General features: G+C 62.5%; 3 protein-coding genes and 1 long non-coding RNA gene across 4 annotated transcripts in view; all 4 read left to right on the top strand.

Moving 5' to 3' along the window:
• The window catches only part of LOC137458163 (hydrocephalus-inducing protein homolog), a 66212-nt gene extending 62301 nt beyond the window's left edge, over positions 1-3911 (top strand). Inside the window, 4 exon segments of the mRNA XM_068169852.1 lie at positions 214-472; positions 1087-1229; positions 1924-2142; positions 3622-3911. Coding sequence (XP_068025953.1) covers positions 214-472; positions 1087-1229; positions 1924-2142; positions 3622-3741 — 741 coding nt within the window. The 3' untranslated portion in view covers positions 3742-3911.
• A 12783-nt stretch (positions 3912-16694) lies between these two features.
• Positions 16695-20700, top strand: LOC137458162 (kinesin-like protein KIF18B). Its single transcript, XM_068169850.1, has 10 exons — positions 16695-17395; positions 17915-18072; positions 18477-18581; positions 18860-18970; positions 19132-19329; positions 19465-19641; positions 19889-19963; positions 20082-20194; positions 20498-20578; positions 20679-20700. The coding sequence occupies exons 1-10, from the start codon at positions 17095-17097 to the stop codon at positions 20698-20700; spliced, it is 1341 nt and encodes a 446-aa protein (XP_068025951.1). The 5' UTR covers positions 16695-17094.
• Positions 20701-20877: 177 nt separating this feature from the next.
• On the top strand, positions 20878-24938 carry LOC137458159 (uncharacterized). The gene is made up of 7 exons (XM_068169845.1): positions 20878-20947; positions 21598-21818; positions 22303-22828; positions 23241-23390; positions 23960-24055; positions 24184-24271; positions 24833-24938. The coding sequence occupies exons 3-7, from the start codon at positions 22437-22439 to the stop codon at positions 24857-24859; spliced, it is 753 nt and encodes a 250-aa protein (XP_068025946.1). The 5' UTR covers positions 20878-20947; positions 21598-21818; positions 22303-22436; the 3' UTR covers positions 24860-24938.
• Positions 24939-25436: 498 nt separating this feature from the next.
• On the top strand, positions 25437-26819 carry LOC137458157 (uncharacterized). Its single transcript, XR_010991584.1, has 4 exons — positions 25437-25898; positions 26019-26114; positions 26243-26317; positions 26559-26819. It is a non-coding gene; the product is annotated as an uncharacterized lncRNA (long non-coding RNA).
• The last annotated feature ends 525 nt before the right edge of the window (positions 26820-27344 follow it).

The raw sequence follows: 27344 nt of genomic DNA, 5'->3' as shown, positions 1-27344 counted from the left end.
GAGCCAGGGCTGAGCACTGAGCTGAGCTTAAGACAACTAACAGGGATGGCCCTGGTAGTGTCACAGCTTTGTGACCATGGGAGGAGGGTCTGGAAGCACTGGTGAGCCAGGCTGTGCTTAGAGACAGCTGGTTTTCAAGCTCCTGTTCCTTTTCTGGAGCATGGAAATGTTTGCAGTGCCTCACCTGTCCCTGGTGTCCATCTCTGTGCAGAGAGGAAGCCCCACACTGCTTCCCTGCTCCTGCAGCGTGGGCAGACAGCAGAGTTTGAGGTGGTTTTCAAGCCCACCCTGGCCCAACGCCTGGAAGGGAAGCTCCACCTGTCCGTGCTGGACAACCCCTCTGAGACCACCATCAGGCTGCTGGGGGAAGGCTATGAAGATGACTTCACCCTGGACAACATCCAGGGACTAGTGGCAGACAGGGAGGAGCAGAAGCTCCCTGAGAGCAGCCTGGAGGAGGACAGCCTGGAGGGTAAGAGGAGAGGCTGCCAGGGTGTAGCAAGGAACCTCCAGGGCTGGGCACACCTTGTGGCAGCACAGGGCTGGCCCAGATTTAGCAGCCAGCTGCTGTCACCTTTTGTAGCCTGCAGAGCAGCCTTGCTTGGGAGCCCCAGGGCAGGTGCCCTGTCAAGGGAGAAGTTTGCAGGCCAGCAGGGAGGGCTCAAAGGAAGCAGCTTTTGATTGAGGAGCTCTAAAAGGAGGTCTGCCAGCCCATGGGGTGCTGTGAAGAGCACATCTGATCATTTGTGTCCTCTCTGGGTGGACTGCTTGGTGGCTAAGGAATTGGTTGGATAGTCACAGCCAGAGGATAGTGATCAACAGCTCAATGTCCAGATGGAGACTGGTGTCCCTCAGGGGTCCATGCTGGGCCCAGAGCAGCCCTGCAGAGAAGGACTTGGGGGTGCTGGAAGGTGCAGATCTGGAGGTGAGCTGGCGCTGTGATCTCAGCCCAGGCCCAGACATGTCCTGGGCTGCATGTCCCAGGGGAAGGAAGGCTTGGAGAAGGTAGAGCTGGAGTCCTGTGTGTCTGTGGGGGGCAGAGGGCTCTCCCCTCATGCTGAGAGCTCTCTCTCTCATTGCCAACAGCTGACCCAGGGGATCACATCCAGTTTGGGTTCTGTCCCGTTGGCACCCCCTGCACCGTGACCTTCACCATCGCCAACCGCAGCAGGGGGCAGGCCCTGCGCTTCCAGTGGCTGCCTGAGCCTCCCTTCCACTTCTGCCCCCAGGTGAGCTTGGTTGTCTCTGCTTTTCCCTGCTGCTCAGACCCTGCCTGGCAGCTGTCTGGGAGCCACCATGGAGCAGTGAGAACCCCTTTCAGTGCCACCTAGGAGATGCCATCCCTGGCTTTGCTGGGGCCAGAAGAGCTCCGTGTTGTGGGACATGGCATCTTTTGGTGGTGTTCTTCTCCATCAAAACCCAGATAAATCCTCAGTAAGATGCAGTTTGACACAATCCCAGCATGGTGGGAGTTGGAAGGGACCTCTGGGAGTCATCTAGTGCAACCCCCCTGCCAAAGCAGGGCACCCACAGCAGCTTGCCCAGGATCACAATGGCCGGGGGGGTGTGTTTGAATCTCTGCAGAGAAGGAGACTCCACAACCTCTTTGGGCAGCCTGCTCCAGGGCTCCAGCACCCTCACAGCAAGGAATTTTCTCCTCTGGCTCAGATGGAACCTCCTTGGTTCCAGTTTGTGCCCCTTGCCCTGTCCCTGGGCACCACTGAGAGGAGTCTGGCCCCATCCTCTTGTGCCCCAGCTTCTAGCTCTTGATAAGCTTTGAGAGATTGTCTCTCAGGCTGCTCTTCCCCAGGCTCTCAGCCTCTCCTCACAGAGGTGTTGCTGGCACAGCTGCTCCCCATGCCCACAGCCTGTGATCCCTTGCCAGTGATCCCAGGTTGGTCTTGGCTCTCTGCTTCTCCCTAGGTGGGACACCTCCATGCTGGCTGTGTGAAGGACATCACAGTGACTTTGCAATCAGAAGTTGAGGTCACCTTTAAAAAGCACCCAGTGAAGTGTCAGGTGTCCAGGATCTCCTTCCAGCTGCCACCAGAGGAGGTCCCTGACTGGGATGACAGCCTGCATGCCATCAAGTGGGTGGATACCACAAGGGCCCCAGGTGCCACCTGGCCTGTCAAGAAGAAGGTGAGAAGCACAGCAGCAAAAGCTCCCTGAGCTGCCACAGGAAGGTCTGCTGATGGCAGCAGATCTCCATCTCTGCTGGCTGAGCTGCTCCTCCTGACAGTGAATCCATCCCTGAATGGGAACCAGCAGGATGTGTTAGAGGAAAGGATGCTGCTGAGGGATCTGAGGGCTCAGACAAGATGGGGAAGTCTCTTGGACAAGAGAGGCCAACCCTAAACCAAGAGCTGAAGTGTTGCAGTCTGTGTTGGATGGGAGCTCACAGTTTTGAACCCACTTGCACAGCATGGTGGGGGTTGGAAGGGACCTCTGGAGGTCATCCAGTCTCAACACCCTGCTAAAGCAGGGACACCCACAGCAGCTTGCCCAGGATCACAATAACCAGGGGGGGTTGAGATCTCTGCAGAGAAGGAGACTCCACAGCCTCTCTGGGCAGCCTGCTCCAGGCCTCCAGCACCCTCACAGCAAAGAATTTTCTCCTGGTCAGATGGAACCTCCTGGGCTCCAGTTTGTGCCCCTTGCTTCTTGTCCTGTCACTAGGCATGACTGAGAAAAGAGTCTGGCCTCATCCTCTTGCCCCCCAACCTCCTGCCCCCCACTTGAGCTGTTGGTCAGCACTGAGCAGATCTCCATTCCCTGGAGTTCAGATCTGGTTTAGATTCAGTGCCTTTGAACTCCCAAGGAGTTGAATCCCCTGCTTCTTGTTTTGGGTGCAGAGCAGCAGTAGCAGCACTCTGCTGTGTGTGCTGCGGAGCCCCCCAGCACCCTGGGGCTGAGCTTTGAGCGTTGTCTGCACTGAGCAAGGCAGCAAAGCTGGCCAAGGGTCTGGAGAGCAGGGCTGATGGTTGGACTCGACAATCATCCAGGTCTTTTCCAACTCCAACACCCTCTGCTGTTGGCTGTGGGGATCTCAGCAGCAGCTTCTGCTTTGACTTTCCTTGCCCAACACACTTCTCTTGGGTGATGGCTCTGCCCCAGCTGCTGAACCACTGCAAGACCTGGAACCCAAATCGTTTTGCCTAGCAGAGGCAGAGCAGTCAGAGACTTTCCAAATGAGTTCACTCCCAGCCCCGAATGCCCCTTCCCAGCCCCCAGCAGTGTGGTGGCTGCCCCACACCAGACATCTCTCCGGAAAGTCCTTTGTCCTAAAAAGAGTTTCCGGAGCTGTTCATTCTTGGGGTTCTCCACCCACAGCCTCCAGGAGGGAAACTGCAGGCCGCTAGGTTTATAGGGGCCAGGAAAAGCAAGGTCAGGCACTGGTACCCAGTGGCAGTTCCCACGTGTGTGCTTGCAGTGCTGGCGCTGCTGGCTCTGGTCAGCAGGTGACACACAGCCTACAGCAGAAGGGTCTCCTGCTGCCGTCTTCATGGGATGAGCCATGGGAATGTCCTTCCTAGCCCCTCTGTGTGGCTGCTGTTGGAGGCTCCCTGATCAGCCTGGCACTCAGGGCCCTGCTCAGTGACTCTTCTCTTCTCTTTGCAGGTGCTGGAGCCAGAGGCAGAACCAGCTCACACTGTCTTGGAGAGCAGCAGCCGTGAGGTGCACATTTTCCTCAGCGCTGTTGTCACTGGCTCAGAGTGTGATGAAGAGGTTATTAATTAATATGAAACACAGAAATATTAATTGTATTAATTATTAAAATAATTAATAACCACTATTTGATGTACATATTCTAGTGCACAGCTGTGCAATACATCCCAGAAGTGGTTTAGTATTTATCATTTGGACTCCATTGGAATATTTACAGAGTTAATTTCTATGAATCTAAAGAAGGGTGCAATTCCACTGCTTGGCCACCAGATGGCGGGTTGATGGGATATTGGTAGCTGCCTAACTCTAGAGAGAGACATTACAATGCATCAGAGGTGACTTTGCTAGACGTGGGTGCTTTGAACCAAATGTTAGTGAGTAAGTGGAAAGCACGGGGGAAGATTCACTGTGTCCTTTGTTGTAGCAGTCTGCTGTCACCGGGCTGGCTCCTGACTGGTCCAGATGGTGACAGTGGGGGGCAGCCTTCTCCCTCCCACAGCAGCAGAGAAGAGATGGAATGGAGGCTAGCTGGCAGGCAGGTTCCCTTGGCAGGACTGTGGCGGCTCCCTTCAGATGGCAGGGAGCGGTCCTGTGGGATCGGCCTGGCAGGGCCGGCAGGGCTGGTCCCAGGATGGGGTCGGCCCTGTGGCAACGACCTTCGGGGCCGGCGTGGACAGCCCTGGGGAGGAAGTGCGGCTGCATGAAGCAGCGACTTCCCCTTTGCTTGGCTCGAAGGTGTGGACGGGACCCTATCGGAGTGGTCCCAGCTTTGGAGCACAGGGCATGGACTCCTCTTCTCTCCCACAACAGTGGCATCATGCAGGCATGCGATGAAGCACTGGTCCTGCTTGCTGAGCTGACACCCAGGGTTGTGCAGCTTGTTAGTCTGCTGCTTAAGGCTGAGGCAGATGTTTGGACTGCTGGACTCGGCTAGTCTCTTCCCTGGCAACTGGGCAGATCTTCCCCTCAGGGGTCCAGTCCTCTTGAAGACATGGCAGGGTCTTCCGGCCTGTGAGACTGGTAATACAAGGCTGTAGCTTCTCAGGCGCTCAGCGTATGTCACTCCTCTGGAGATACTCTCAGGGCCAAGGCTCAACAGGCCTGCCTGGATGCAGGCTTAAGAGCAAGGCTATGGCATGAGGTTAGGCTGGAGCAAGGAGAGAGAGCAAAGTGAAAGAGGGCAACGTATTTACAAGTTGGGGTAATACTTACAGGTTTCTTGCGGCTAGACTTGGCCAATGGGCATGCCGTAAACAATCGGCTGCAGCCTACAGGAAGCATGAAGCTAGAATGATGCCATACTTGGTATTAGCACCAGCATCCCCTGCCATGGGTGTGTGCGGTGGGCTGTGCTGCCTCGGCCTTTGTTCCCCTCATGAAAGGAGAGGGAACTTGTCCGCATGCTGGGACAGGTTTCAGTATCTGGGCATAATTCTGGGCATAATGTGCCTTCACCACACTGAGCTCCACCCCTTCTAAACAATTCCAGTGGCTGCTAATACTATCCATCTCATCTAAAACAACAGCTACAATGAGTAAATAAAGTTCACAGTCCATTCTGGATACTTTCCGATGGAGATGATTCAGGAGTCCAGAAACCAGGCACCAAGAAAACAGAAAACAGTTTGTCTCTCTGCATTGCAGCAAAGAAAAGGAGCAGGGACTCTCAGGTGACTCAGGGCTCTCAGGGCTCTTAGGGTTCGTGCTCCGTAGATGCCTCATGGATTACTCCTTTGGGCACAAGGTTGTATCTGTACAGCACTCTGAACTGAAACTCTCTCAGCTAAAGTTGGATTTCTTTGGGGAATGCACTGAATTTCTCCATTCTCTTGCATTACCCAATAAGTGTGACCAGGACCTTCAGCAGAAACCAGCCCTTAGACAGGTTTGGCCTCTCCTGAAGGAGAAAATATCCAAACAGTTTTGCCTAACAGATCCTTTTCTCTAACAACAGGAACTCTATCACCTTCTACCTTTCGGGACAAACCTGAGTGTGCAGGTCCAGCTCCATTCACTGAGCCTCTGCTATTTACCAGCCAGGTTGCTGCTGCTAGATGTTTCTCCCAGAGTGGTCTTCAGCAAACTATTGTAGTGCTCAATCTTCCCTGCAGCTGGTGCAGAGTAGGGGATGTGGAATATCCACTCCATGCCTGCTCTGTGGCCCAGTTCTTCACAAGATTGTTTTTGAAGTGAGTTCTGTTGTCTGACTCAATCCTCTCTGGAGTTCCATGTCTGCAGAGGATTTGTCTCTCCAGACCAAGAATGGTGTTAGGTGCAGTAGCAGGAGGTACAGGATGAGTTTCCAACCATGCAGTGTTTGGCTCTACCATAGTAAGAGGGGATTGGATGTGGCACTTGGTGCCATGGTCTAGTCATGGGGTCTGTGGTGACAGGCTGGACTGGATGATCCTTGAGGTCTCTTCCAACCTTGGTGATCCTGTGACACTGTGAAGCAATATTCAGGCCGGAGATTGTGAGTCAGGCCCAGACCTGGGGTTGGGAGCAGCGGGCAGGAAAGTTTATCACCCAGAACTCTGTGCTGGGTATAATTCTGTAAAGCCAAGGAACAGTACAAACAGGACCCAAGCACGGTGCCTGACACTGAAAGTGAAACTGGAGTACAGGTGGGGGATGCTGGTGCAGGGGGATGGGCGAGTGGCACACACCTGGCTGGCTGAAGAGGAGCCAGAGGCAAAGGCAAACAGGGGCCGGGTGACTGAAGAACCTCTCTGTTGAACTGCTGCTGTGAAACACAACTGAGCCCTGGCAGAGAAGCGATTGGAAACTTAGCCCATCCCCTGCTGGGCATCAGCACAGCGCTGAGTGGTCAGGATCCCTGCCAAACAGCTTTGGCTAGCTTTGTGCTGGGACATCTTTCCTTTGGTCTGTCTCCCCCAGCTTCTTGGGGCTCTGACTGAAACCTGTTTTGGGCCTAGTCCTGTCCACCCAGGACATCCTGCCAAGAGGTATTCAGCTGGCACTGCCTGGGCTGTGTTCTCTCAGCTCTGCCTTCAGCTGCCTTCCAGCTTTCTCCTGCTCTCTTTCCACAGGGGTTTCTCTTTGGCTCTCTGGCTTTGTTTCCCAAGTGCCCACAGCAGGCAGGGTTCCTTTGGCTTCTTCCTGCCCCTCCTGGGCTTAAGGGGGAGCAGCCATGGGCTTAGTTTTCCCTTGGACACAAGCTAGGTAAGCCTGGCCTGCTAAAGGCTGCTGCTGGGCCAGCTCTCAGCTGCCAAGGGAGCGCTGATCACTGCCATGCCCTGGTGCCTGGAGCAGGAGAGCTGACTCCAGGGCAGACTTTCCCAGCAGTTTCTGCCTGGCTGCTTTTCCCCCTCTGGTGTTTTTACAACTGGGTTGCACTTCAACTGCTCTGAGCCAAGGCTGACTTCCTCTGGAGGCAGCTGTGCAGCCCCCCCAGACATCCTCTTAGCAACCTCCTCCTGTGTGGCTCAGGAGTGCCCTTGTTCCTGTGCTGCCAGGCCTCGGGGCCTGAGCCAAGCCAGCAGCATTGCTCAGGGAGTTTTGTTCCCAGGTGTGGGTTTGCCTCTGCCCAGGTCAGGAGGGACAGGGATCTGCTGGAGAGAGCCTGGGGTGCTTTCAGGAGCAGGCAGCTTGCTCTGTTGCTGCACAAGGGGCAAGAGAAGGGCTTGGGCTGCCAGAGAGGAGGGGATAGGATGGGGAAGTTGCACTGGAGAGGCTGCTCACAAACTCCACTGCTCCAGGGCTGTAGTGCAGAGCAAATAGACAGAAATCCCTGCTCTGGGCTCCACACAGAAGCTCCTGAAGCCAAAGCTTCACACAGACCTCTCTCTCTACCAGGCCACCCACCCCCAGGCTTCCACGGCCCCCTCCCTGCCATTGCCTCTCTCCCCTCCCTTCCCCCACCGCTTGTGCCGCAGCACAAGATTCAGCCTGGCAGCTCCAGGCCCCAGTTCAGCTGCTCCAGGCCTGCTTGGCAGAAGCACCAATGCTGAGCAGGCCTCAGCTAAGAACCTGCACATCTTCCCAGGAGGAGAGAGGAAGGGAAAAGGGAAGAAAGGAGCTTTGCAGGCAGTGTTCCAGGGGGGCAGGACTCCTGGGCATGGAATCCAGAGGTGACACTTTGTGGGACACCTCCTGGACCTTTCTAGCTGCTGGAGCTTTGCAGTTCTTCAAGGCAAGCAGCCTCAAACTGCCACAGAGCCCAGCAGAGAGCTAGGAGGATGAGGAGGGGACTGGACCATCTCTGTGCTGAAGAAAGACTGAGAGCTCTTTAGTCTGGCAAGGAGAAGGCTGAGAGGGGACCTGCTCACTGTCTATCCATATCTGAGGGCTGGGAGTCAGCTGGAGGTGCCAGGCTCTTCTCAGTGGTGCCCAGGGCTAGGCCAGGGAAGAGGAGGCACCAATTGGAGCACAGGAGCTGCCACCTCCACAGGAGGAGACACTTGTTTGGGGTGAGGGTGCTGGAGGCCTGGAGCAGGCTGCCCAGAGAGGTGGTGGAGTCTCTTTCTCTGGAGCCTTTCCAAAGCCAGCTGGCTGCATTCCTGTGGGACCTGCTCTGGCTGCTGCTGCTCTGGCTGCTGCTGCACTGGCTGCTCTCCAGAGGTCCCTGCCAGCCCCTAGCAGTCTGTGATTCTCTGAGCTCCTGGCCAGCTTTTCCCCTAGCTGCTTGTCTGTCAAGCAGGACATTCTCTGCAGCTGCCATTTTCTTAGGAGCTCTCTTTCCCTCCTGGCCTGCTCTGGCAGTTCAGCAGGGGCAGTGCCAGCAGCTGCAGGCAGTGCTCAGGTACCCCTGGCACAAAGGCACAGGTGGTTGGCTCTGCAGCTCAGCCATCCTGCTTGGTGCCAGCTGGGCCTCACAAGGTGTTCTGCTCTGGGCTGCTCTTTGCTTCTTGACTCAGAGCTGTCCTTATGTTCTGGCAAGGGCAGAAGCTCTTCAGGAGCAGGAGTGAGAGTCACTCAACTCAACTCTGGCACACAAAGCCTCCAGGCAATTCTTAGACCTTCTTGAGCCTGGAGCCTGAGGGCAGGCTGTGAACAGAGTCCTTGGAGCATCTGCTGAGGATTGCTGCTGCAGCACTGAGCAGGAACCAGGCTGTGGGCTTGTGTGACAAGCAAGGCTTGAGAGGTGGTCCCCAGCTTCTCAAGGCAGATCCTAGACCCCAAGCTTTTCAGTCTTCCATTTTTCATCTTCCTTTCTTTACCTTCCCAGCTTGATGCAGGGCAAGCTCCAAGCAGTGCCTGCTCGGGGGCAGGAGTGCCCAGCTGGGCCCCGCTCCAGGCTCCAACCTTCTCCTGAACAGCTCTTTCCTAGGGCTCTAGAGAGGCTCCCACGGGCTCTAGAGACGCTCCCATGGGCTCACTGTGGGCTCCTTAGGCCACAAGAGAGGCTCCCAAGGTCTAGAGAGAGGCTCCCAGGGGGATAGAGTGTCTGCATGAGAGTCTAGAGAGGCTCCATAGGCTTCTAGAGAGGCTCCCAGGGGCTCTACAGAGGCTCCCTTTGGCTCCATATGGGCTCCTCAGGCCACAGGAGAGGCTCCCAGGGGCTCTACAGAGGCACCATAGGCTTCTGTAGAGGCTGCATAGGCCTCTAGAGAGGCTCCAATGGTCAATAGAGAGGTTCCCTGGGCCTCCACAGAGACTACCAAGGGCTCAACAAAGGGTCCATAGGCCTCTAAAGAGGCAGCCACTGTCAATAGAGAGGCTCCATCAGCCTCAATAAAGACTGCATAGGCCTCTAGAGAGGCTCAGAGCAGGACCACCTGAGAGAAAACCACAAACAAAAATAACCCAGCCCAAAGGAAGGAATCACAGAAGTGTCAGGGCTGGAAGGGACCTCAAGGCTCAGCCAGTTCCAAGCCCACTGCCATGGCCAGGGACACCTCACACTACAGCAGGTTGCTCACAGCCACCTCCAGCCTGGCTGCAAACACCTCCAGGCAGGAGGCTGCCACCACCTCCCTGGGCAACCTGTGCCAGGCTCTCACCACCCTCATGGCCAACAACTTCTTCCTCACAGCCAATCTCAATCTCCCCACTTCTAGTTCTGCTCCATCCCCCCCCAGTCCTATCCCTCCCTGACACCCTCAAAAGTCCCTCCCCAGCTTTCTTGGAGCCCCCTGCAGATCCTGCAAGGCCACAATGAGGTCTCCTCAGAGCCTTCTCTCCAGCCTGCACAACCCCAACTCCCTCAGTCTGTCCTCACAGCAGAGCAGCTCCAGCCCTCTGCTCCTCCTCGTGGCCCTTCTCTGGACACCTTCCAGCACCTCCAGAGCCTTCCTGGCACAGAGGCTCCAGCACTGGCCCCAGAGCTGCAGCTGTGGTCTCAGCAGAGTGGAGCAGAGGGGCAGAATCCCCTGCCTGGCCCTGCTGGCCACACTTCTCTTGCTGCAGCCCAGGCTCTGCTTGGCTCTCTGGGCTGCAAGTGCTCCCTGCTGGCTCCTCTTGAGCTTCTCCTCCCCCAGCACCCCCAAGGCCTTTTCTTCAGGGCTGCTCTCCAGCCAGTCCCTGCCCAGCCTCTAGCAGTGCCTGGGATTGCCCTGAGCCAGCTGCAGGACCTTGCCCTTGGTTCTGTAAACCCCCAGTCGAAAGGAAGGAAACCCCAAGCCCCAAAGAAGCAAGCCTCAAGCCACAGGAAGCAAACCCCCAGCATACAGTCACCAACCAAAGTGGGACCCAGGAGGACAGCAGGTGGCTGCTCTATAGGTTGGTAAATTCATGTGAAAGTCTGAAACCCTCTGGCAAGTGCTGACAAGTGAAAAGGAAATGCAGCAAGAATTAAGAAGAGGCTTTGTGCATTTGGGGGTTCATAGGAAGGAGGGAAGGGAGCATTTTCCTGGGGTTTACCTTCATCTGTGGTCCTTGAAGGCATACATCATCTAGCCTACACCATAGATGGGCAATGGGGATCTTACTACAAGAATGTAGTGTAGCCTGGAGAAGAGGAGGCTCAGGGGAGACCTCCTTGCTCTCTCCAACTCCCTGCAGGGAGGTTGTAGCCAGGTGGGGGTTGGTCTCTTTTCCCAGGCACCCAGCAGCAGAACAAGAGGACACAGTCTCAAGCTGTGCCAGGGGAGGTTTAGGCTGGAGGTGAGGAGAAAGTTCTTCACTAAGAGAGTCATTCACCATTGGGATGTGCTGCCCAGGGAGGTGGTGGAGTCCCCATCCCTGGAGGTGTTCAAGAGGGGATTGGATGTGGCACTTGGTGCCATGGTCTAGTCATGAGGCCTGTGGTGACAGGTTGGACTTGATGATCTCTGAAGTCTTTTCCAGCCTGGCTGATTCTGTGTTTCTATGAACACCAGAAGAAGCCCGTCCAATCCAACACACTGTCTCTAAGCCATGACTATGGAGGGCTCAGAGGAGATGCAAACATCCTGATGCCATCAGCAGGTGTTGACCCCAAGTGCTAACGTGCCACTGGTGTCTGGAATGCATGCTTAATGACCCAAGCTAGCCTAAAACATTCTGCCTGCTTCAAAGTCTTCATGTTGCCCTGGATGGAGGCACTGTCAGACCACAGAACAGAGAAGCTGAGGTGGAAACAAAACTTTTTCCCCAGATTTATTAGGACCTGAGTGCTTGAGGCTCTTCTAGTGCACCCCCATGCCTCCTCAAAAGCCTTCAGTGTCTGCAGTGATGGAAACCAGCCATACAGGAGCACTCAGGTCCAATTTATGGCACTTAGCTGAACAAAAGTCAATCTACTAACCTTGTCCTCCAGTTTCCCCAAATGAAAGCAGAGCTATGTGAGCAAAGAAAGAATCCCTGGGCAGTTTTGGTAATAAGAGCTTTTACTGCTTTGTCAGGGACCAGAAATGTTCTCTAATGAGCTACAGGCTGGGGACAGAGTGGCTGGAGTGCAGACAGGCAGAGAGGGACCTGGGGGTACTGGTGGACAGGAGCTGAACCTGAGTCTGCTGTGTGCCCAGGTGGCCAAGAGGGCCAATGGCATCCTGGCCTGCATCAGGAAGAGTGTGGCCAGCAGGAGCAGGGAGGTCATTGTGCCCTGTGCTCAGCACTGCTTAGGCCACACCTTGAGTCCTGTGTCCAGTTCTGGGCCCCTCAGTTTAAGAAGGACATTGAGAGACTTCACAGTATCACAGCATCAGAGTATCACAGGCTCACAGTATCACCAAGGTTGGAAGAGACCTCAAGGATCATCAAGTCCAACCTGGCACCACAGACCTCATGACTAGACCATGGCACCAAGTGCCACATCCAATCCCCTCCTGAACACCTCCAGGGATGGGGACTCCACCACCTCCCTGGGCAGCACATCCCAAGGGCCAATCTCTCTCTCTATGAAGAACTTCTTCCTCACCTCCAGCCTAAACCTCCCCTGGCACAGCTTGAGACTGTGTCCTCTTGTTCTGGTGCTGCTTGCCTGGGAGAAGAGACCAACCCCCACCTGGCTACAACCTCCCTTCAGGGAGTTGGAGAGGGCAATGAGGTCTCCCCTGAGCCTCCTCTTCTCCAGGCTAAGCAACCCCAGCTCCCTCAGCCTCTCCTCCCAGGGCTGTGCTCCAGACCCCTCCCTGGCTTCATTGCCCTTCTCTGGACACCTTCAAGTCTCTCAATGTCCTTCTGAAACTGAGGGGCCCAGAACTGGACACAGGACTCAAGGTGTGGCCTAAGCAGTGCTGAGCACAGGGCACAATGACTTCCCTGCTCCTGCTGGCCACACTACTCCTGATGCAGGCCAGGATGCCCTTGGCCCTCTTGGCCCTGTGGGCACACTGCAGGCTCATGTTCAGCTGCTGTGCACCAGCACCCCCAGGTCCCTCTCTGCCTGGCTGCTCTCAGCCACTCTGAGCCCAGCCTGTAGCACTGCCTGGGGTTGCTGTGGCCAAGGTGCAGAACCTGGCACTTGGATGTGGTCAATCTCCTGCAGGAATCCTCTAGCTACTAAATTCTTCAGGACATAGCTTCCTCCTCCTTGCTGCTGCAAGACTTATTGTTGGAAACCACCAGTAACTAATTACAGACCAGCTCCTTGTGTCAGGAGCTCCAAAAGAAAGGAAATATTCATTAGAGATGTCTGCTTCCCCTCCAAATGAAATAGCTCCCACAAGCAACTCCTTATGGGCCATAACTGAGGGAGTGGAGCCTGCAATGAGCAAGGGCAGGTGTCATGCCAGGGCTGTGGTCACTGAAAGTCCTCCTAAGATGTAATCTGGCAGAGAGAGTGCACAGCAAGCCCTTGAATCATAGAATCATAGGGAAGGCTGCCTGGGGAGGTGGTAGAGTCACATCCCTGGAAGTATCTCAGAGAGCTGTGGATGTGAGTCATGGTCCAGACAGGGGACTGGTGGTGCTTTGTGAGAGTGATCTCAAATGCAACAACTCAGGAGACTACACCAGGGGTTCACTGCCATCAACAGTGAACCTTCACTGTGTCATCACAGAATGCCAGGGGGGGAAGGGACCCCCAGAGCTCATCCAGGCCAACCCCCCTGCCAGAGCAGGAGCACCCAGAGCAGCTCACACAGCAACACAGCCAGGCAGGTCTTGAATAGCTCCACAGAGGGAGACTCCACAACCCCCCTGGGCAGCCTGCTCCAGGCTTCTCTCACCCTCACAGGGGAAAAATTCTTCCTCCTCTTTCCATGGCACTTCCTCTGCCTCAGCTTCCACCACTGCCCCTTGTGCTGCCATTGGGCATCCCCCAGCAGAGCCTGGCTCCAGCCTCTGGGCACTCCCCCTGCACAGCTTTAGCCACAGCAAGGAGCTCACCCTCAGGTTCCTCCTCTGCAAGCTCCAGAGCCCTCAGCTGCCTCAGGCTCTCCTCCTAAGGAAGATCTTCCACTGCCTGCAGCATCTTTGTGGCTCTGTGCTGGACTCTCTCAAGCAGCTCCCTGTCCCTCTTGACCTGAGGGGCCCAGAACTGGACACAAGATTCCAGATGTGGCCTCAGCAGGGCAGAGCAGAGGGGGAGGAGAACCTCTCTTGACCTACTCACCACAGCCCTCCTAACCCAGCCCAGGATGCCCTTGGCCTTCTTGGCCACCAGAGCACATTGCTGGCTGATGCTCAACCTCCCATCCAGCAGCACCCCCAGGTCCCTTTCCCCTTCCCTGCTCTCCAGCAGCTCAGTCCCCAGCCTGTACTGCTGCATGGAGTTGTTCCTTCCCAGGTGCAAGACTCTCCCCTGGCCCTTGTTGAACTTCATCAAATTTCTCCCTGCCCAGCTCTCAGCCTGTCCAGGTCTTGCTGCATGGCAGCACAACCTTCTGGTGTGTCAGCCACTCCTCCCAGCTTGGTGCCAGCAGCAGACTTGCTGGCAGTGCCCTCTGGCACTGTTTGCCCATAAGCTGGTGTGCAATAGGTAGGGAAAAGTGAGAGGAGAAAGGTGGAAAGGTCAAGTGAAGAGAGGAAGAAGTTTATGGCTACCACCACTGTGAGGGTCCAAAGCTGTCTCTCTGGTGCAGTCCTGCTGCTCCTTCTGATCTTCTCTGGATCCTGGTGGGGAAAGCTTTCCTCCTGGGTATTCTTTGCCTTCTTGTGGCAGCCTCTTCTTCTTCTTCTTCTTCTTCTTGTAACCTGTCCCATTGAAAAGGAGACCTCTGTTATAACCAGCTTCACACCTGCCTGTGTCCAAACTCCTCCTCTTTCTCCCCCTCCTGCCCCCAAGAGTAAGGCTTCCACTCATGCCCAAGGAGGAGTGCCTGAGGTGGGGTCTGGGCCCAAGGCATGGTCTGCCTTGGAGCTGGGCAGCTGTGGGCCAGGAGCTGTGTTTGTGTATTCTAATGACATCAGAAGGAGCAGAGCTGCTTCCACCCTCAACAGACCTGGGATGCTGTGGTTCCACACTGCCAGTCACAGAGTCACAGAAACACTCAGGTTGCAAAAGAGCCTCAGGGTCACCAAGGCCAACCCAGAACCCTGCTCTGCAAGGGTCACCCCTCAAGCATAGCCCCAAGCACCACAGCCAAACCACAGGAACACATCCAGACAGGGATGGAAAGGCTTCAGAGAAGGAGACTCCACACTTTCTGTGCTTGGATCCTGGCTGGGGAGGAGCTGGGCAAAGAGGAATCCCTGGGGAGCTGCTTGGCAGCTCAGGGGCAGCCCGAAGCCCCCACACTGTCCCCTACCCTGTGAGGGCTGTGCCCCCTGGGGGCCTTCAGGGAGTCTGTGGGGCTGGAGGTGCCCTGAGCCCAGGGGCTGGCACAGCCACTGTCCCTGGGGCTGTCCCTGGGGGGCAGGGTGGGGATGCCAAGTGCCACTTGTGGGGTACCTCGGTGCCCCAGAGCAGCTGTCTGTGTGGGCAGAAGCCCTGCCTGGCACTGCTGCCAGCGGCCCAGGACAGCCCCAAGGGCACAGAGCTGGCTGGGCACGAAAGGCAATCCAGCAGCCTCAGTGCCACCAGCCCTCTGCTCCCCAGAGCCTCTGGGTCCCCAGAGCTGGCACCCAGGGGACATGGGGCTGCAGGGAGGCCTCTGCCCCGGGCCTGGCTGGGTGCCAATGGCCTCTCTGCCTTCCTCAGAGCCCTTTGCCCCCCGGGGGTGGGCAGCAGGCACAGAGCTGATGCAGGCAGCAGGGCAGGCAGAGCAATCTATGCCTCAGGCTGGGAGTGAGGATGGGGACCAGGTGCCTGCAGCAGAGCCAGGGCAGCAGGTCAGGACCTGCAGGGCAGGATTCAAGAGCAGAACCTCTCAGCACTGCCCTGCAGCTCTCTGGTTCCCTACTGCAACTCCTGCCCCACGAGCAGCAGCTGGGCAAGGAGCTCGGGGCCAGCGTGGGGCTGGGTTAAGCAGCTGATTGCCAGCTGCCCTCTGAAGCAAAGCCTCTGCTCGGGACAGGGACTGTGGCAGCCGGCAGGAGCGGAGCTGCGTTTGCTGCTTGTGCCCAGCGCTGCCTCCTGCCCTTCTCTGCTCTCTCGGCAGCCCCGCAGCAGCCTTCAGGCCCTCTGAGCGGCAGCGCAGCGAGAGGAGCCCCAGAGTGCTCCGTGCCCCGGCTCGGAGAGCAGAGCCCTTGGCGATGTGTGGGCAGCGCTGGGGCTGGGGCCGGGGCCGGGGACCCCTTGCAGGCCCTGAGGGGTGCCCGGGGCTGGCTCCTCAGGGCAAAGATGGCGGCCAGGCCCCGGCGGCCTACAGCTCCCATGGTGCACTGCGCGGAGCGGCCGCGGCTCGCGGGCGGAGCGGCCGGCAGCGGGCGGGGCTCGTGGGCGGGAGCGGGCGGGGCTCGCGTTGCTGAAGAGCCAATGGGAGGCTCTGCTCGACGATTGACCAATGAGCGCAGGGGGCGTGGTCGGCGGGACTGTTTGAGCCCTCATCGGTAGAAGCAGCGGTAAGAGGCGCTCCGGTGCCCCAAGGGCTACGGGAGAGGGATGGGGACGGCTGCGGGGGCCGGGGGCAGCCTGGAAGGGCAGGGGAGGACTGCGGGGACTGCGGGGACTGCGGGGCTGAGGCAGGATTGCGGGTTCCGCGGGGCTGAGGCGGGCTGCGGGGCTGAGGCAGCATTGCGGGATCCGGGACAGCCTGCAAGGTCAGGGGCAGCCTGTGGGGGCTGCGGGGCTGCGGCGGGCTGCGGGAGGCGGCGGTGGAAGCGCCCTGGGCAGTGCTGGGTGCGGGGCCGGGGGAGCGTTGCGGGGCCGGGGCTGTGGAGCGTTGCGGAGCCGGGGCCGGGCCCGGGGGAGCGTTGCGTTGCGCGGCCGGGGCCGGGGGAGCGTTGCGGGACCGAGGCTGTGGAGCGTTGTGTTGCGGGGCCGGGCCCGGGGGAGCGTTGTGTTGCGGGGCCGGGCCCGGGGGAGCGTTGTGTTGCGGGGCCGGGCCCGGGGGAGCGTCGCGGGGCCGGGGCCCGGGGGAGCGTCGCGGGGCCGGTCCCGGGGGAGCGTCGCGGGGCCGGTCCCGGGGGAGCGTCGCGGGGCCGGTCCCGGGGGAGCGTCGCGGGGCCGGGGGAGCGTGGCGGGGCCGGGGCCGGGGGTGCGTTGCGGGACCGAGGCTGGGGAGCGTTGCGGGCCCGGGGGTGCGTGGCGGGGCCGGGGCCCGGGGAGCGTTGCGGGGCCGGGGCCGGTGGATCGCGGCCGAGGCTGTGGAGGGGCTCTGGGGACCCGCGGTGGGGTCGGAGCGTTGGGGCGGTTGTGAGGACCCGCAGGGGATGCAGGCTCCTTCCGGACGGGGAGAAGGCGCAGGGCTGGGGGGGTGTAACGGCAGCCCCGGCGGCAGCGGCGGCGGTTAGGGCAGGCAGGGCTCGGGAGCAGGCTCCGGGCTCGAGAGGTAAAGGCTTTCTCCAGCCTCAGGCTCCCCCTCCGCCGCTTCCCCTCCCCGCCTGACCCTTGTTGTCTCTTCTCAGAGTGCACTCTCAGGACTTTCGAGCCCAGAGCTGTGTTCTTCGGTGTTCTTCAGCCGGCGCTTTCCTTCGAGCGGTGCTTTTCTTGTGGCGGTGCTGTGCGAACCCTAAGGGGAGTGCCCTGAGCCTTGTGTCACCTTCGTCGCCGCCGCCGCCATGGCGGCGGCCCCTGCCCCCCAGGAGGGCACCGTGACCGTCATGGTGCGAGTGCGACCCCCGGCCCCCGGCGAGGGAGCCGCGCAGCACCCGCTGCTGAGGGTGGTCGACCATCACACCCTCCTGTTCGACCCTGGTGCCTCCGGCGGTGTGCTGCCTGCTGGCCGCGGCAAGAACCCAGGCAAACATCAGAAGTTCCTCTTCGACCGGGTTTTTGCTGAGCAGGCCACCCAGGAGGAGGTGTTCCAGCACACCACCCGCCAGATGGTCGATACTCTCCTCGACGGCTACAACTGCTCTGGTGAGCCCTAGCAGCCTGCTCTGGCCCTTGCAGGAGCTCCTGCCCATCTGCCCCTGCTCTGGGTGGGCTCAGCAGAGCTGGGGGTTGGTTCCAGAAGCCCTGAGCGGCTGTGGCAGCAGTGGGGACGCAGCGGCTCTGCAGAAAGAGAAAGCCTTGACCTTGTTGTTGGCACCAAGCTGGGGCCGGGACAGGGCCAGTGCTGGCCTGGAGATGTCATCCGAGGGCTCTGGGGGCAGGCAGGGCCCAGGCCAGCAAGAGGAGAGCAGAGACAAGCCCAGATGAGTGTGGAGTCCTGCCTGTGGGGTGGCATCAGCTGGGAGCCCTGTGCAGGCTGGGCAGCAGGCTGGTGCAGAGGGCCCCGGGGGCCCTGCTGGACAGGATGTGAGTGGGAGGCAGCAGTGCCCCACAGCAGGAGCTGGGTTTGGGGCTGTGTCCCCAGCTGAGGCAGAGCTGGCAGCATCCCCCCAGTGCTGCTGTCGATGGAGGCTGCTCTCAGGGCTCCTCCCTTTCTCCTCCCAGTGTTTGCCTACGGAGCAACCGGAGCAGGGAAAACCTACACCATGCTGGGCTCGGAGAACAGCCCTGGCATCATCTACCTCACCATGGAGGAGCTGTTCAGGAGGCTGGAGGCCAGGCAGGAGCAGAAGAGCTGCGAGGTCCTGGTCTCCTACCTGGAGGTAGGCTGTGCCCAGCTCTGCCCCTCCTGCTGCCAGGCCACCACCTCCAAGGTCTGGGCTTGTAGTGCCAGGGCTACCCCTGTGCTGCCAGCTGTGCCCAGGGCAGCCCCAGACTGGAAGCAGGCTGCCGGGCTGGTGCTGCTGGCCTGCCCCCTCTGGAGCTGGGGGCCACAGGGCAATGAGGGCTTCCTGGCTGCAAGGGCTTTGGAGGAGCAGTGGCTCAGTGCCTGGCTGCTGAAGCCTCCTGAGCTGTCCCCTGCCTTAGGGCACCTTCAGCTGCTCCTGCTGGCGGCAGGTGCCAGAGGTGCTGTTGGGTGGGCAGCAGGCCCTGGGGTCCCAAGCTCCTCTGCCTGCTGCCCTCTGGGGCCCCAAGCCTCATCCTGAGCTGGAGCTGCCTGCTGCAGGTCTACAACGAGCAGATCCGTGACCTGCTGGAGCCCAAGGGCCCTCTGCCCATCCGGGAGGATCCTGAGAGAGGAGCTGTGGTTCAGGGCCTCTCCATCCAGCAGGTGGGGGTGGAAGCAGGCACAAGGTGTGGGCAGCGCTGTGCCCGCCCCAGGGGTGCCAGCTGGGACCGGGGGAGCTGGAGGGGGAGGGGAGGGCTGCGGGGCCCCGGGGCAGGGACTGCGGGGCCCCGGGGGTGCCGGCTGGGTGGGTGCCGGCTGGCAGCAGCGCTGAGCCCGAGGCCAGAGGAGCCCTGCAGGGGCGCAGGAGGCCTCAGCCTGTGGGCGCTCGGTGCCCGTGCCGGGGCTGCGCTGATCCCTGCCCTCTGCCTGCTCCCCGCCAGCCCAGCTCGGCAGAGCAGCTCCTGCAGATGCTGCTCGGGGGCAGCAGGAACCGCACGCAGCATGCCACCGATGCCAACGCCTCCTCCTCCCGCTCCCACGCCGTGCTGCAGGTGAGGGGTGGTGCTTGGGGCAGCCCTTGGCACCGCTGCCCGGAGGGGGGCAGGCGGCGATGCTGTGCCAGGGCCGGCGTGCCAGGGCTGCTGCCGCGGCTGCTAGCGGCGAGCCCGAGCGCCCTGCGGAGCTGCAGCCTGCCCTCTGTGTGCCCTGCCAGGTCTACGTGAAGCAGCAGGACCGCGCCGAGGGCCTCGCTGGGGCCGTGCGGGTGGCCAAGATGAGCTTGGTCGACCTGGCCGGCTCGGAGCGAGCCGCGGTGGCCAAGACCAGCGGCGAGCGGCTGCGGGAGGGAGCCAGCATCAACCGCTCGCTGCTGGCCCTGCTCAGCGTCATCCAGGCGCTGGCTGGGGCCAAGGTGAGGCTGCCGCTGAGGGGCCCTGAGCGCCGTCCCCACGGCAGAGCTGCCGTGGGCTGGGCCTGGCCGGGGCTGGGAGCCGGGGGCTGGGAGCCGAGGGCCAGCCCCTGAGCGGAGCCTCGCTGTGCCGGGCAGGGCAAGCAGAGCCACGTCCCGTACCGGGACAGCAAGCTGACGCGGCTGCTGAAGGACTCCATCGGCGGCAACTGCCGCACCCTGATGCTGGCTGCCCTCAGCCCCTCGCCGCTCTGCTGCCAGGACACCCTCAACACCCTCAAGTATGCCAGCAGGGCCAAGGAGATCCAGGTCTCGGTGAGCACCTCGCCCCGCGGCCGGCAGCTGCTGGGGCTGCCCGGGAAGGAGCCTGGGGCAGGCTGCTGCGGGCTGCTGCCTCCCTGCTGCAGCCGGGCTGCCTCTGGAGCCCCTCTCAGAGTCAGCTGCAGCCCCTCGGGCCCCACCAGCCCAGGGCAGGCTGAGGAGCTGCCCCGCTGCCGCCTCAGCGGAGGGGAAGGAGCTGTCCCGGTGCTGCTCTCAGCTCCGCTCCTCCCTCTCCCCGCAGCTCAAGAGCAACCTGCCGAGCCCGGACTCCCACGTCTGTCCGTACGTTGTGCTGTGTGCGCAGCTGAGAGCGGAGGTGAGCTGCCGGGGGCAGGGCTGGGCTCTGTCTGCGGCTCTGCTTTGCCTGGCACCCAGCCTGCTGAGCTGCTGGGGCTCAGGGCATGCTCTGAGCCAGGGCTGCCCCTTGCTCACAGGTGGCAGAGCTGCAGGCCAAGCTCCGTGCCTATGAGGATGCTGCCCGCGGGGCACAGAGCCAGGCGCCAGAGCCGCTGCCTGCCCTCGGCTCCAGCCCCTTGGAGCTGCCCAGGTGAGGCTGCTGGGCAGGAGGGAGGGAGCCTGGGCTGGCACCTTGGGGTCCCCCAGGGCCAGGAGCTTGCAGAGTTTGGCTGCTGGCTGCAGCCCAAGTGGCTGCCAGGACGCAGCTGAGCTGCTCTGCTGCTGTGCCACAGCCTCTCCGCTGCCCAGCTGGAGTGAGGAGCCTGGCAGCCCCCAGAGCTGGGGGACAAAGGCCAAAGCTGCCCTTGGCTCCATCCCAAACCTTGGTAGGCCAAGGGATGGCTTCCCCAGAGGCTCTTCCCTGGCTCAGGGGCTGCTGCTGTGACTTGTGTAGGGTGGAGGAGGCTGTGCCCGAGGCGTGCCTGGAGCTCCCTGGTGGGGAGAGTGCTGGAGAGCAGCAGGAGCTGGCAGCTGGGTGTCCTGCTGCCTCGCAGCTGGCCTTGGAGGAGGTGAGAGGAGGGCTTGGCCTGGTGATGGGACCCAGCTCAGGTACCTTGCTGGGCTGCACTGGGCAGGCTGGGAGAGGGCAGGAGCTGAGCTGCTCTGGGAGGTCTGGGCTCAGCAGGTGCTGGGCTGTGGAGTGCTGGAGAAAGCTCTGAGCCTGGCAGGGAAGGGGCAGCTGGGGGCCCAGGCTCAGCTCAGCTCTGGCCTGATGCTGCTCTGGGGGCTTGCTGCAGGCTGCAGAGGAAAGGTCTGCCCCAGCCAGCCAGCAGGCAGATGTGCAGCAGGAAGCAAAGGAAGCAGCCCCCCTCCTGCAGGGCTTGACTGCCAGCCAGCCAGAGGGGTGAGTGTCCTTGTGCCCCCTCCCTGTGCCACTTGCTCCTGGCTGCTCAGAGAGTTTCAACCTTCCTGTGGTGTGCAGCCCCCTGAGGGTGCTGGAGGTGGGGGAGGGCCCAGGCCTTGGCTTACAGAGCAGTGCCTGCCCTCTGAGGTGGGATTTGGCTCCTAGAGAGCCAGTCCCAGGGGAGAAGCTCCCCTGGAAGGGGCAGCAGGGAAGGTTTCCAGGCACAGCAGCTGAGAGCCTTCAGTGCCTCTTGCCAGGCCTGGAGCTGCCTCCCCCAGGGCTCTGCTGCTGCCTCTGCTCCCCGAGGTGCTGCCCTGGCACCACCTGCTGCTGTCTGTGCCCCAATGTCCTGGCAGGGGGAAGGTCTCCCGAGGGAGGCTGCCTGTGCTGTGTGCCTGAGGCCCAGCACAGCTCTGGGGCTGCTGTTGGGTGCCCTGCAGCCCACAGGTGATCTCCCAGCTCAGGTCCTGCAGTGCCAGCCTGGGCACCCCTCAGTCTCAAAGCTTGCCTGGCCCAGAGCTCCCCCCAGGCTGTGCCCCAGCTGAGGAGGGGGCTCAGAGGTGCTGCTGGTGGTGCTGAGCCTGTCTTGGGTGCCAGGGGCTGAGGTTCAGCCCCTGACTGCTCCTTGGCTCTGTCTCTCTCTGCCCCAGGGCTGCAGCTGCTGCCAGGAGCTCCTCCCCAGAGCAGCAGTCCCTGCCCCAGGCTGGCAGCTTCCTTGCTGCTGCTGTGGCCTCTGAGGCACTGCAGCCCCTGGCCCCTCAGGAGGCTGCTGCCAGCCAGGAGCAGGCCTCCTCCCCAGGGAGGGCTGCAGAGGCCAGCAGGGCCAGCCCAGCCCAGAGGAGCCAGCAGGGCAGTGCTGCTGAGGATCCAGGTTGGTGCCCTCTCTCTCCTCTGTCCCAGGCTCTGCTGCAGGGCTGGGGGGTGGTGGGGGGCAGCTGCCAGCTGTGGGCACAGGGCAGGGGCAGAAGTTTCTCCTGCCCTGGCACCCAGTGGGGGCTGAGCCTGCCTTTATCTCCTGTGGGTGACTGCTCTGGGCTGCATCTGCCCCGCTCAGCCCAGCTGTGGCCTGGCTGCTGGCAGCCTGTGTCTGGGCAGGGCTGAGCTCTTCCTCCTCATCCTCGGTGCCCATGCATGAGGCCAGCAGCAGAGCCTGGCTCTGCAGAGGCTGCTGCTGGGCACAGGCCAGGCCCTGCCCCGGGGCACTTGCTCTGGGCCCAGGATGGTTGGTGCTGGCTCTTGGGCTTGGTGTGGTTTGGGGCAGTCCCAGCAAAGAGCTGAGGGGGGTGGGGGGCAGGGGGGGAGGGCCTGGGAGCTGCAGCCAGGGAGCTGACTCGGTCTCTGCTCTGCTCCTCCAGCCGAGAGCTGCGTGGCTGTGCCTGGCGCCCCCGTGACCAGCTCTCCCCTGCCAGGCTGGCAGCACCTGGCTGCGCTCAGCAGTGCCAGGCTGCTGGCCCTCAGCCCCATCGGGAAGAGGAGGAGGTCCCCTGAGATGCCAACTCCTGCCCAGCCGGCCTCTGCCTGCAGCCTCTCCCCGCGGCCCAAACGCCGGCGGCCGAGTGGGCAGCCGGCAGAGGCTGCCAGGGCGGCACAGAGCCCCCCCAGCCCCTGCCCCCCGGCTGCAGCCCCCCCAGCCCCTGTGGCGCTGCCAGCCTGGCCCTGCGGCTCCAGCCTGTGCCCGGAGAGGCTCTCCCGGAGCCGCCTGCCCCTGGCGCCGCTGGCAGCTCCCCAGGGCTGTGCCCTGCCCCCAGGCCCTGACCTGGATGGCACCTACCAGGTGTGCAGGCTGCCAGCCTCAGCCAGCCCTGGGCCCCCGGGCTGCAGGGGCCTGGAGCCCCCCAGCCAGGACCTCCTCCGGCAGCAGGATGCCCTCTCGGTGCCCAAGTGAGTGCCGCCCTGGGGCCCTCCCTGCGGGGTTGGGGACCCCCTGGGTGCCTCCTGGGGGGGTGGCTGCGGCTCTGTGGGGAGGGAGGGTGGGCAGGGGGCACAGGGCTGGGGGGTGGGCAGCAGTGGGCTGAGCTCACCTGGGCAGGGGTTGCTGAAGAGAAAAAGCCAAGCAGAAGGCCCCCCTGTGTGCCACTTGCCCTGGCACAGTGTGTGCCCCCTCCTCCTGCACGTAGCTGCCCCAGGGATGAGCTCTGCCTCAAAGCTTGCCTGGCCCAGAGCTCCCCCCAGGCTGTGCCCCAGCTGAGGAGGGGGCTCAGAGGTGCTGCTGGTGGTGCTGAGCCTGTCTTGGGTGCCAGGGGCTGAGGTTCAGCCCCTGACTGCTCCTTGGCTCTGTCTCTCTCTGCCCCAGGGCTGCAGCTGCTGCCAGGAGCCATGAGCTCAATGTCACCTACCAGGTCTGCAGGCTGCCAGCCTCAGGCAGCAGCCCTGAGCCCTTGGGCTGCAGGGGCCTGGAGCCCCCAGGCTGGCAGCACAAGCAGGATGCCCTCTCGGTGCCCAAGTGAGTGCTGCCCTGGGGCCTTCCCTGTGGCTTTGGGGATCCTGCCCTCCATGGCTGGGTGCCTCCTGTGGGGATGGCTGCAGCTCTGGGGAGGGCAGAGGGTGGGCAGGAGGCACTTGGCCAGCAGGCACAGGCTGAGCTCACCTGGGCACGGCTGCACAGGGCAGAGAGCATTCCAAGGGAAGCTTTTCCTGCTCCTGCTCCTCCCTTTGGCCCTGGAGCATCCTCCAGATTGCTTCAGGAGTGCTGGCTGGGAGCAGGTTGGGCATCTGCTCTCCTGGCACTGGGGGTCAGGGCTGTGCCCTTGGGGGCCTGGGCATCTTTGGGGGGGCTTTTGGCTGGTGCAGCAAAGAGGCTCTGGCTCTTCTGGAGCCCTGTGGCTGTGCAGAGGCTGAGCCCCACCTGGCCCTGGTGGTGCAGGACACCCCCAGGGAGACCTCCTTGCTTCTGGGGCTCTGCAAATAGCTCAGAGTGAGGAGAGCTGGAAATGGGGACAGGGCAGGGCCCAGCCCCGTGCCAGGGGCAGTCAGGATCCCCCCTGGCACTAACCATCTCTGCCCTGCCTGCAGGCCCTGCAAGCTGGCCTGTGCCCCACGGACACCCTCTGTGCCCAGGCTGCCTGTGGGCTGCAGAGCCTCTGCCCTGAAGCAGAAGGCAGCTGAGAGGTGAGAGAGCTGCCAGCAGCTGCCTGTGCTCCCCACTGTGGGCCCTGCCCCATGGCTGCAGCTGCACCTTGCCAGTGCCCTCTGCCCCGAGCCTGCCTGGGTGCCAATGGCCTCTTTGCCTCCCTCAGAGCCCTTTGCCCCCCCGGGGGTGGACAGCGGAGCCGCATCCCCCAGCTGCGCAGCAGGCAGCGAGCTGCCAAGGCCTCTGCAGCCCAGGTGAGGCTGCCCTGGGAGTGAGCCCTGCTGCTGTGCCAGCCCCGTGCCAGCTGGAGCACAGCCCTGCCATGGGGATGGTTGGTGCTGGGGGGTGGCTGCAGCCTGCTGCTGTGCCAGCCCCGTGCCAGCTGGAGGCACAGCCCTGCCATGGGGATGGTTGGTGCTGGGGGGTGGCTGCAGCCTGCTGCTGTGCCAGCCCCGTGCCAGCTGGAGGCACAGCCCTGCCATGGGGATGGTTGGTGCTGGGGGTGGCTGCAGCCTGCTGCTGTGCCAGCCCCATGCCAGCTGGAGGCACAGCCCTGCCATGGGGATGGTTGGTGCTGGGGGTGGCTGCAGCCTGCTGCTGTGCCAGCCCCGTGCCAGCTGGAGGCACAGCCCTGCCATGGGGATGGTTGGTGCTGGGGGGTGGCTGCAGCCTGCTGCTGTGCCAGCCCCGTGCCAGCTGGAGGCACAGCCCTGCCATGGGGATGGTTGGTGCTGGGGGAGGGCAATAGAGCAGGTATCTGCCAGGGCCTGGGTGTGCCCGGCGCTGCCTGCTGCCCTTCTCTCCTCTCTCTGCAGCCCCAGAGCATCCTTCAGGCCCTCTGAGCAGCAGCGCAGCAGGAGCAGCCCCAGAGTGCCTCCAGCCCCGGGTGAGAGAGCAGAGCCCCTGGGGAGGTGTGGACAGCCCTGGGCGTGCCCCGTGCGCGCCCTGGTGGGTGCCCGGTGCTGGCTTCTCAGCGCTGCTGAGGGGCAGGCGGCGCTGGGCTGGCCGCGGGGGCTGGTCGGGGCCGGAGCTGCCGGCAGGGAGCTGGGAGGAGAAGCTGCCAGGGCAGGGCTGGGGCTGAGGGCAAAGATGGCGGCCGGGCCCCGGCGGCCTACGGCTCCCATGGTGCTCTGCGCGGGCGGGAGGGGGCGGGGCTGTCGGCGTTCGAGAGCCAATGGGGGGCTGCGTTCGGGCACCGGCCTGTGAGCGCAGGGGGCGTGTCCGGCGGCAGCGTTTGAAGCCCTGCGGCGCAGGCGGCGGTGAGTAGCGCTGGGGCCCCGGGAGCGGCGAGGCAGAGGGATGGGGACGGCTGCGGGGAGCGGGGGCTGGGGGAGGCAGGGAGTGCTGGAGGCGGCGGTGGCAGCGCCGGGGGGAAGCTGGGGAGGGCGCCGGGGAGGGCTAGAGGCCGGGGATGTGGGCGTGGGGAGGGGGTTGGGGATCAGGGATCAGGGCTCTGGATGTGGGGGCGTCCCGGGGCGGTTGTAGGAGCGTTAGGGTGGCTGTGGGGACCCCAGGGTGATGTAGGATCCTTGCAGACGCTGGGAACCTGTAGGGCTGGAGGGTATTGGAAGGGCAGCTCTCGGGGTACCGGTGGGAGTTACCACAGGGGGGGTGTGGGAGCAGGGTCCCGGGTGGGGGGCTGGGGGTGTCCAGGCTTTCTCCAGCCTGCGGCTCCCCCTCCGCCGCTTCCCCTCCCTGCCTGACCTTTTTTTCTCCCGAGAGTGCGCCCTCAGGACGTTGGAGCCCGGAGCTGTGTTCTTCAGCCAGTGCTGTCCTTGGAGCGGTGCTGTGCGGACCCCAGGGGCAGTGCCCTCAGCCCTGCGTTGTCGTCGCCGCCATGGTGCTGGTCCCTCCCCCCAGGAGGGCGCCGTGGCCGTCACGGTGCGAGTGCGACCCCTGGCCCCCAGGGAGGGAGCCACGCAGCACCCAGGTGCCTCCCAGCCCCGTGCCAGGGGCAGTCAGGATCCCCCCTGGCACTAACCATCTCTGCCCTGCCTGCAGGCCCTGCAAGCTGGCCTGTGCCCCACGGACACCCTCTGTGCCCAGGCTCCCTGTGGACTGCAGAGCCTCTGCCCTGAAGCAGGAGGCAGCTGAGAGGTGAGAGAGCTGCCAGCAGCTGCTTGTGCTCCCCAGTGTGGGCCCTGCCCCATGGCTGCAGCTGCACCTTGCCTGTGGCCTCTGCCCTGAGCCTGGCTGGGTGCCAATGGCCTCTTTGCCTTTCCCAGAGCCCTTTGCCCCCCGGAGAGTGGGCAGTGGAACTCCAGAGCAGGAACAGAGCTGCCCTGTCCTCTGCAGCCCAGGTGAGGCTGCCCTGGGAACCACTCAGCCAGGAGTGAGCCCTGCCCCGCGGCAGCCTGCAGCCTGCTGCTGTGCCAGCCCTGTGCCAGCTGCGAGGCAAAGCCCTGGCAGGGGCATGGTTGGTGCTGGGGGGAGGGCGGGAGAGCAGGGAGGTGCCAGTGCCTGGGTGTGCCTCAGGAAGGGAGCTGCGTTTGCTGCTTGTGCCCCAGAGCTGCCTGATGCCCTTCTCTCCTCTCTCTGCAGCCCCGGAGCATCCTTCTGGCCCTGTGAACGGCAGTGCAGCAAGAGGAGCCCCAGAGTGCTCCCAGGCTTCGGCAGCAACCTCTCTCCTTCCAGCCCCCATCCAGTGAAAACTTCAGCAGCCAGGACCCCAGCCCGAGCTGGAGGTCCCGTCGGCGGCGTCCCTGCCCGCGGTCCCGGTCCCCATCCCGTCCCTGCCCCCGTCCCGTCCCGTCCGCGCCGTCCCTGCCCCGGTCCCTGGGCCCGTCCCGTCCGCCGTGTCCCTGCCCCGGTCCCTGGTCCCGTCCCGTCCGCGCCGTCCCTGCCCCGGTCCCTGGTCCCGTCCCGTCCGCGCCGTCCCTGCCCCGGTCCCTGGTCCCGTCCCGTCCGCGCCGTCCCTGCCCCGGTCCCTGGTCCCGTCCCGTCCGCGCCGTCCCTGCCCCGGTCCCTGGTCCCGTCCCGTCCGCGCCGTCCCTGCCCCGGTCCCTGGTCCCGTCGCGTCCGCCGTGTCCCTGCCCCGGTCCCTGGTCCCGTCGCGTCCGCCGTGTCCCTGCCCCGGTCCCTGGTCCCGTCGCGTCCGCCGTGTCCCTGCCCCGGTCCCTGGTCCCGTCGCGTCCGCCGTGTCCCTGCCCCGGTCCCTGGTCCCGTCGCGTCCGCCGTGTCCCTGCCCCGGTCCCTGGTCCCGTCGCGTCCGCCGTGTCCCTGCCCCGGTCCCTGGTCCCGTCGCGTCCGCCGTGTCCCTGCCCCGGTCCCTGGTCCCGTCGCGTCCGCCGTGTCCCTGCCCCGGTCCCTGGGCCCGTCGCGTCCGCG

Source organism: Melanerpes formicivorus, unplaced genomic scaffold (assembly GCF_026170545.1).
Source record: "Melanerpes formicivorus ecotype bairdi unplaced genomic scaffold, bMelFor1.0.p_v2 SCAF_228, whole genome shotgun sequence".
Taxonomy (NCBI): Eukaryota; Metazoa; Chordata; class Aves; order Piciformes; family Picidae; genus Melanerpes; species Melanerpes formicivorus.
Note: the sequence above shows the minus strand (reverse complement) of the source record. Positions and strands in the feature narration are given on the sequence as shown.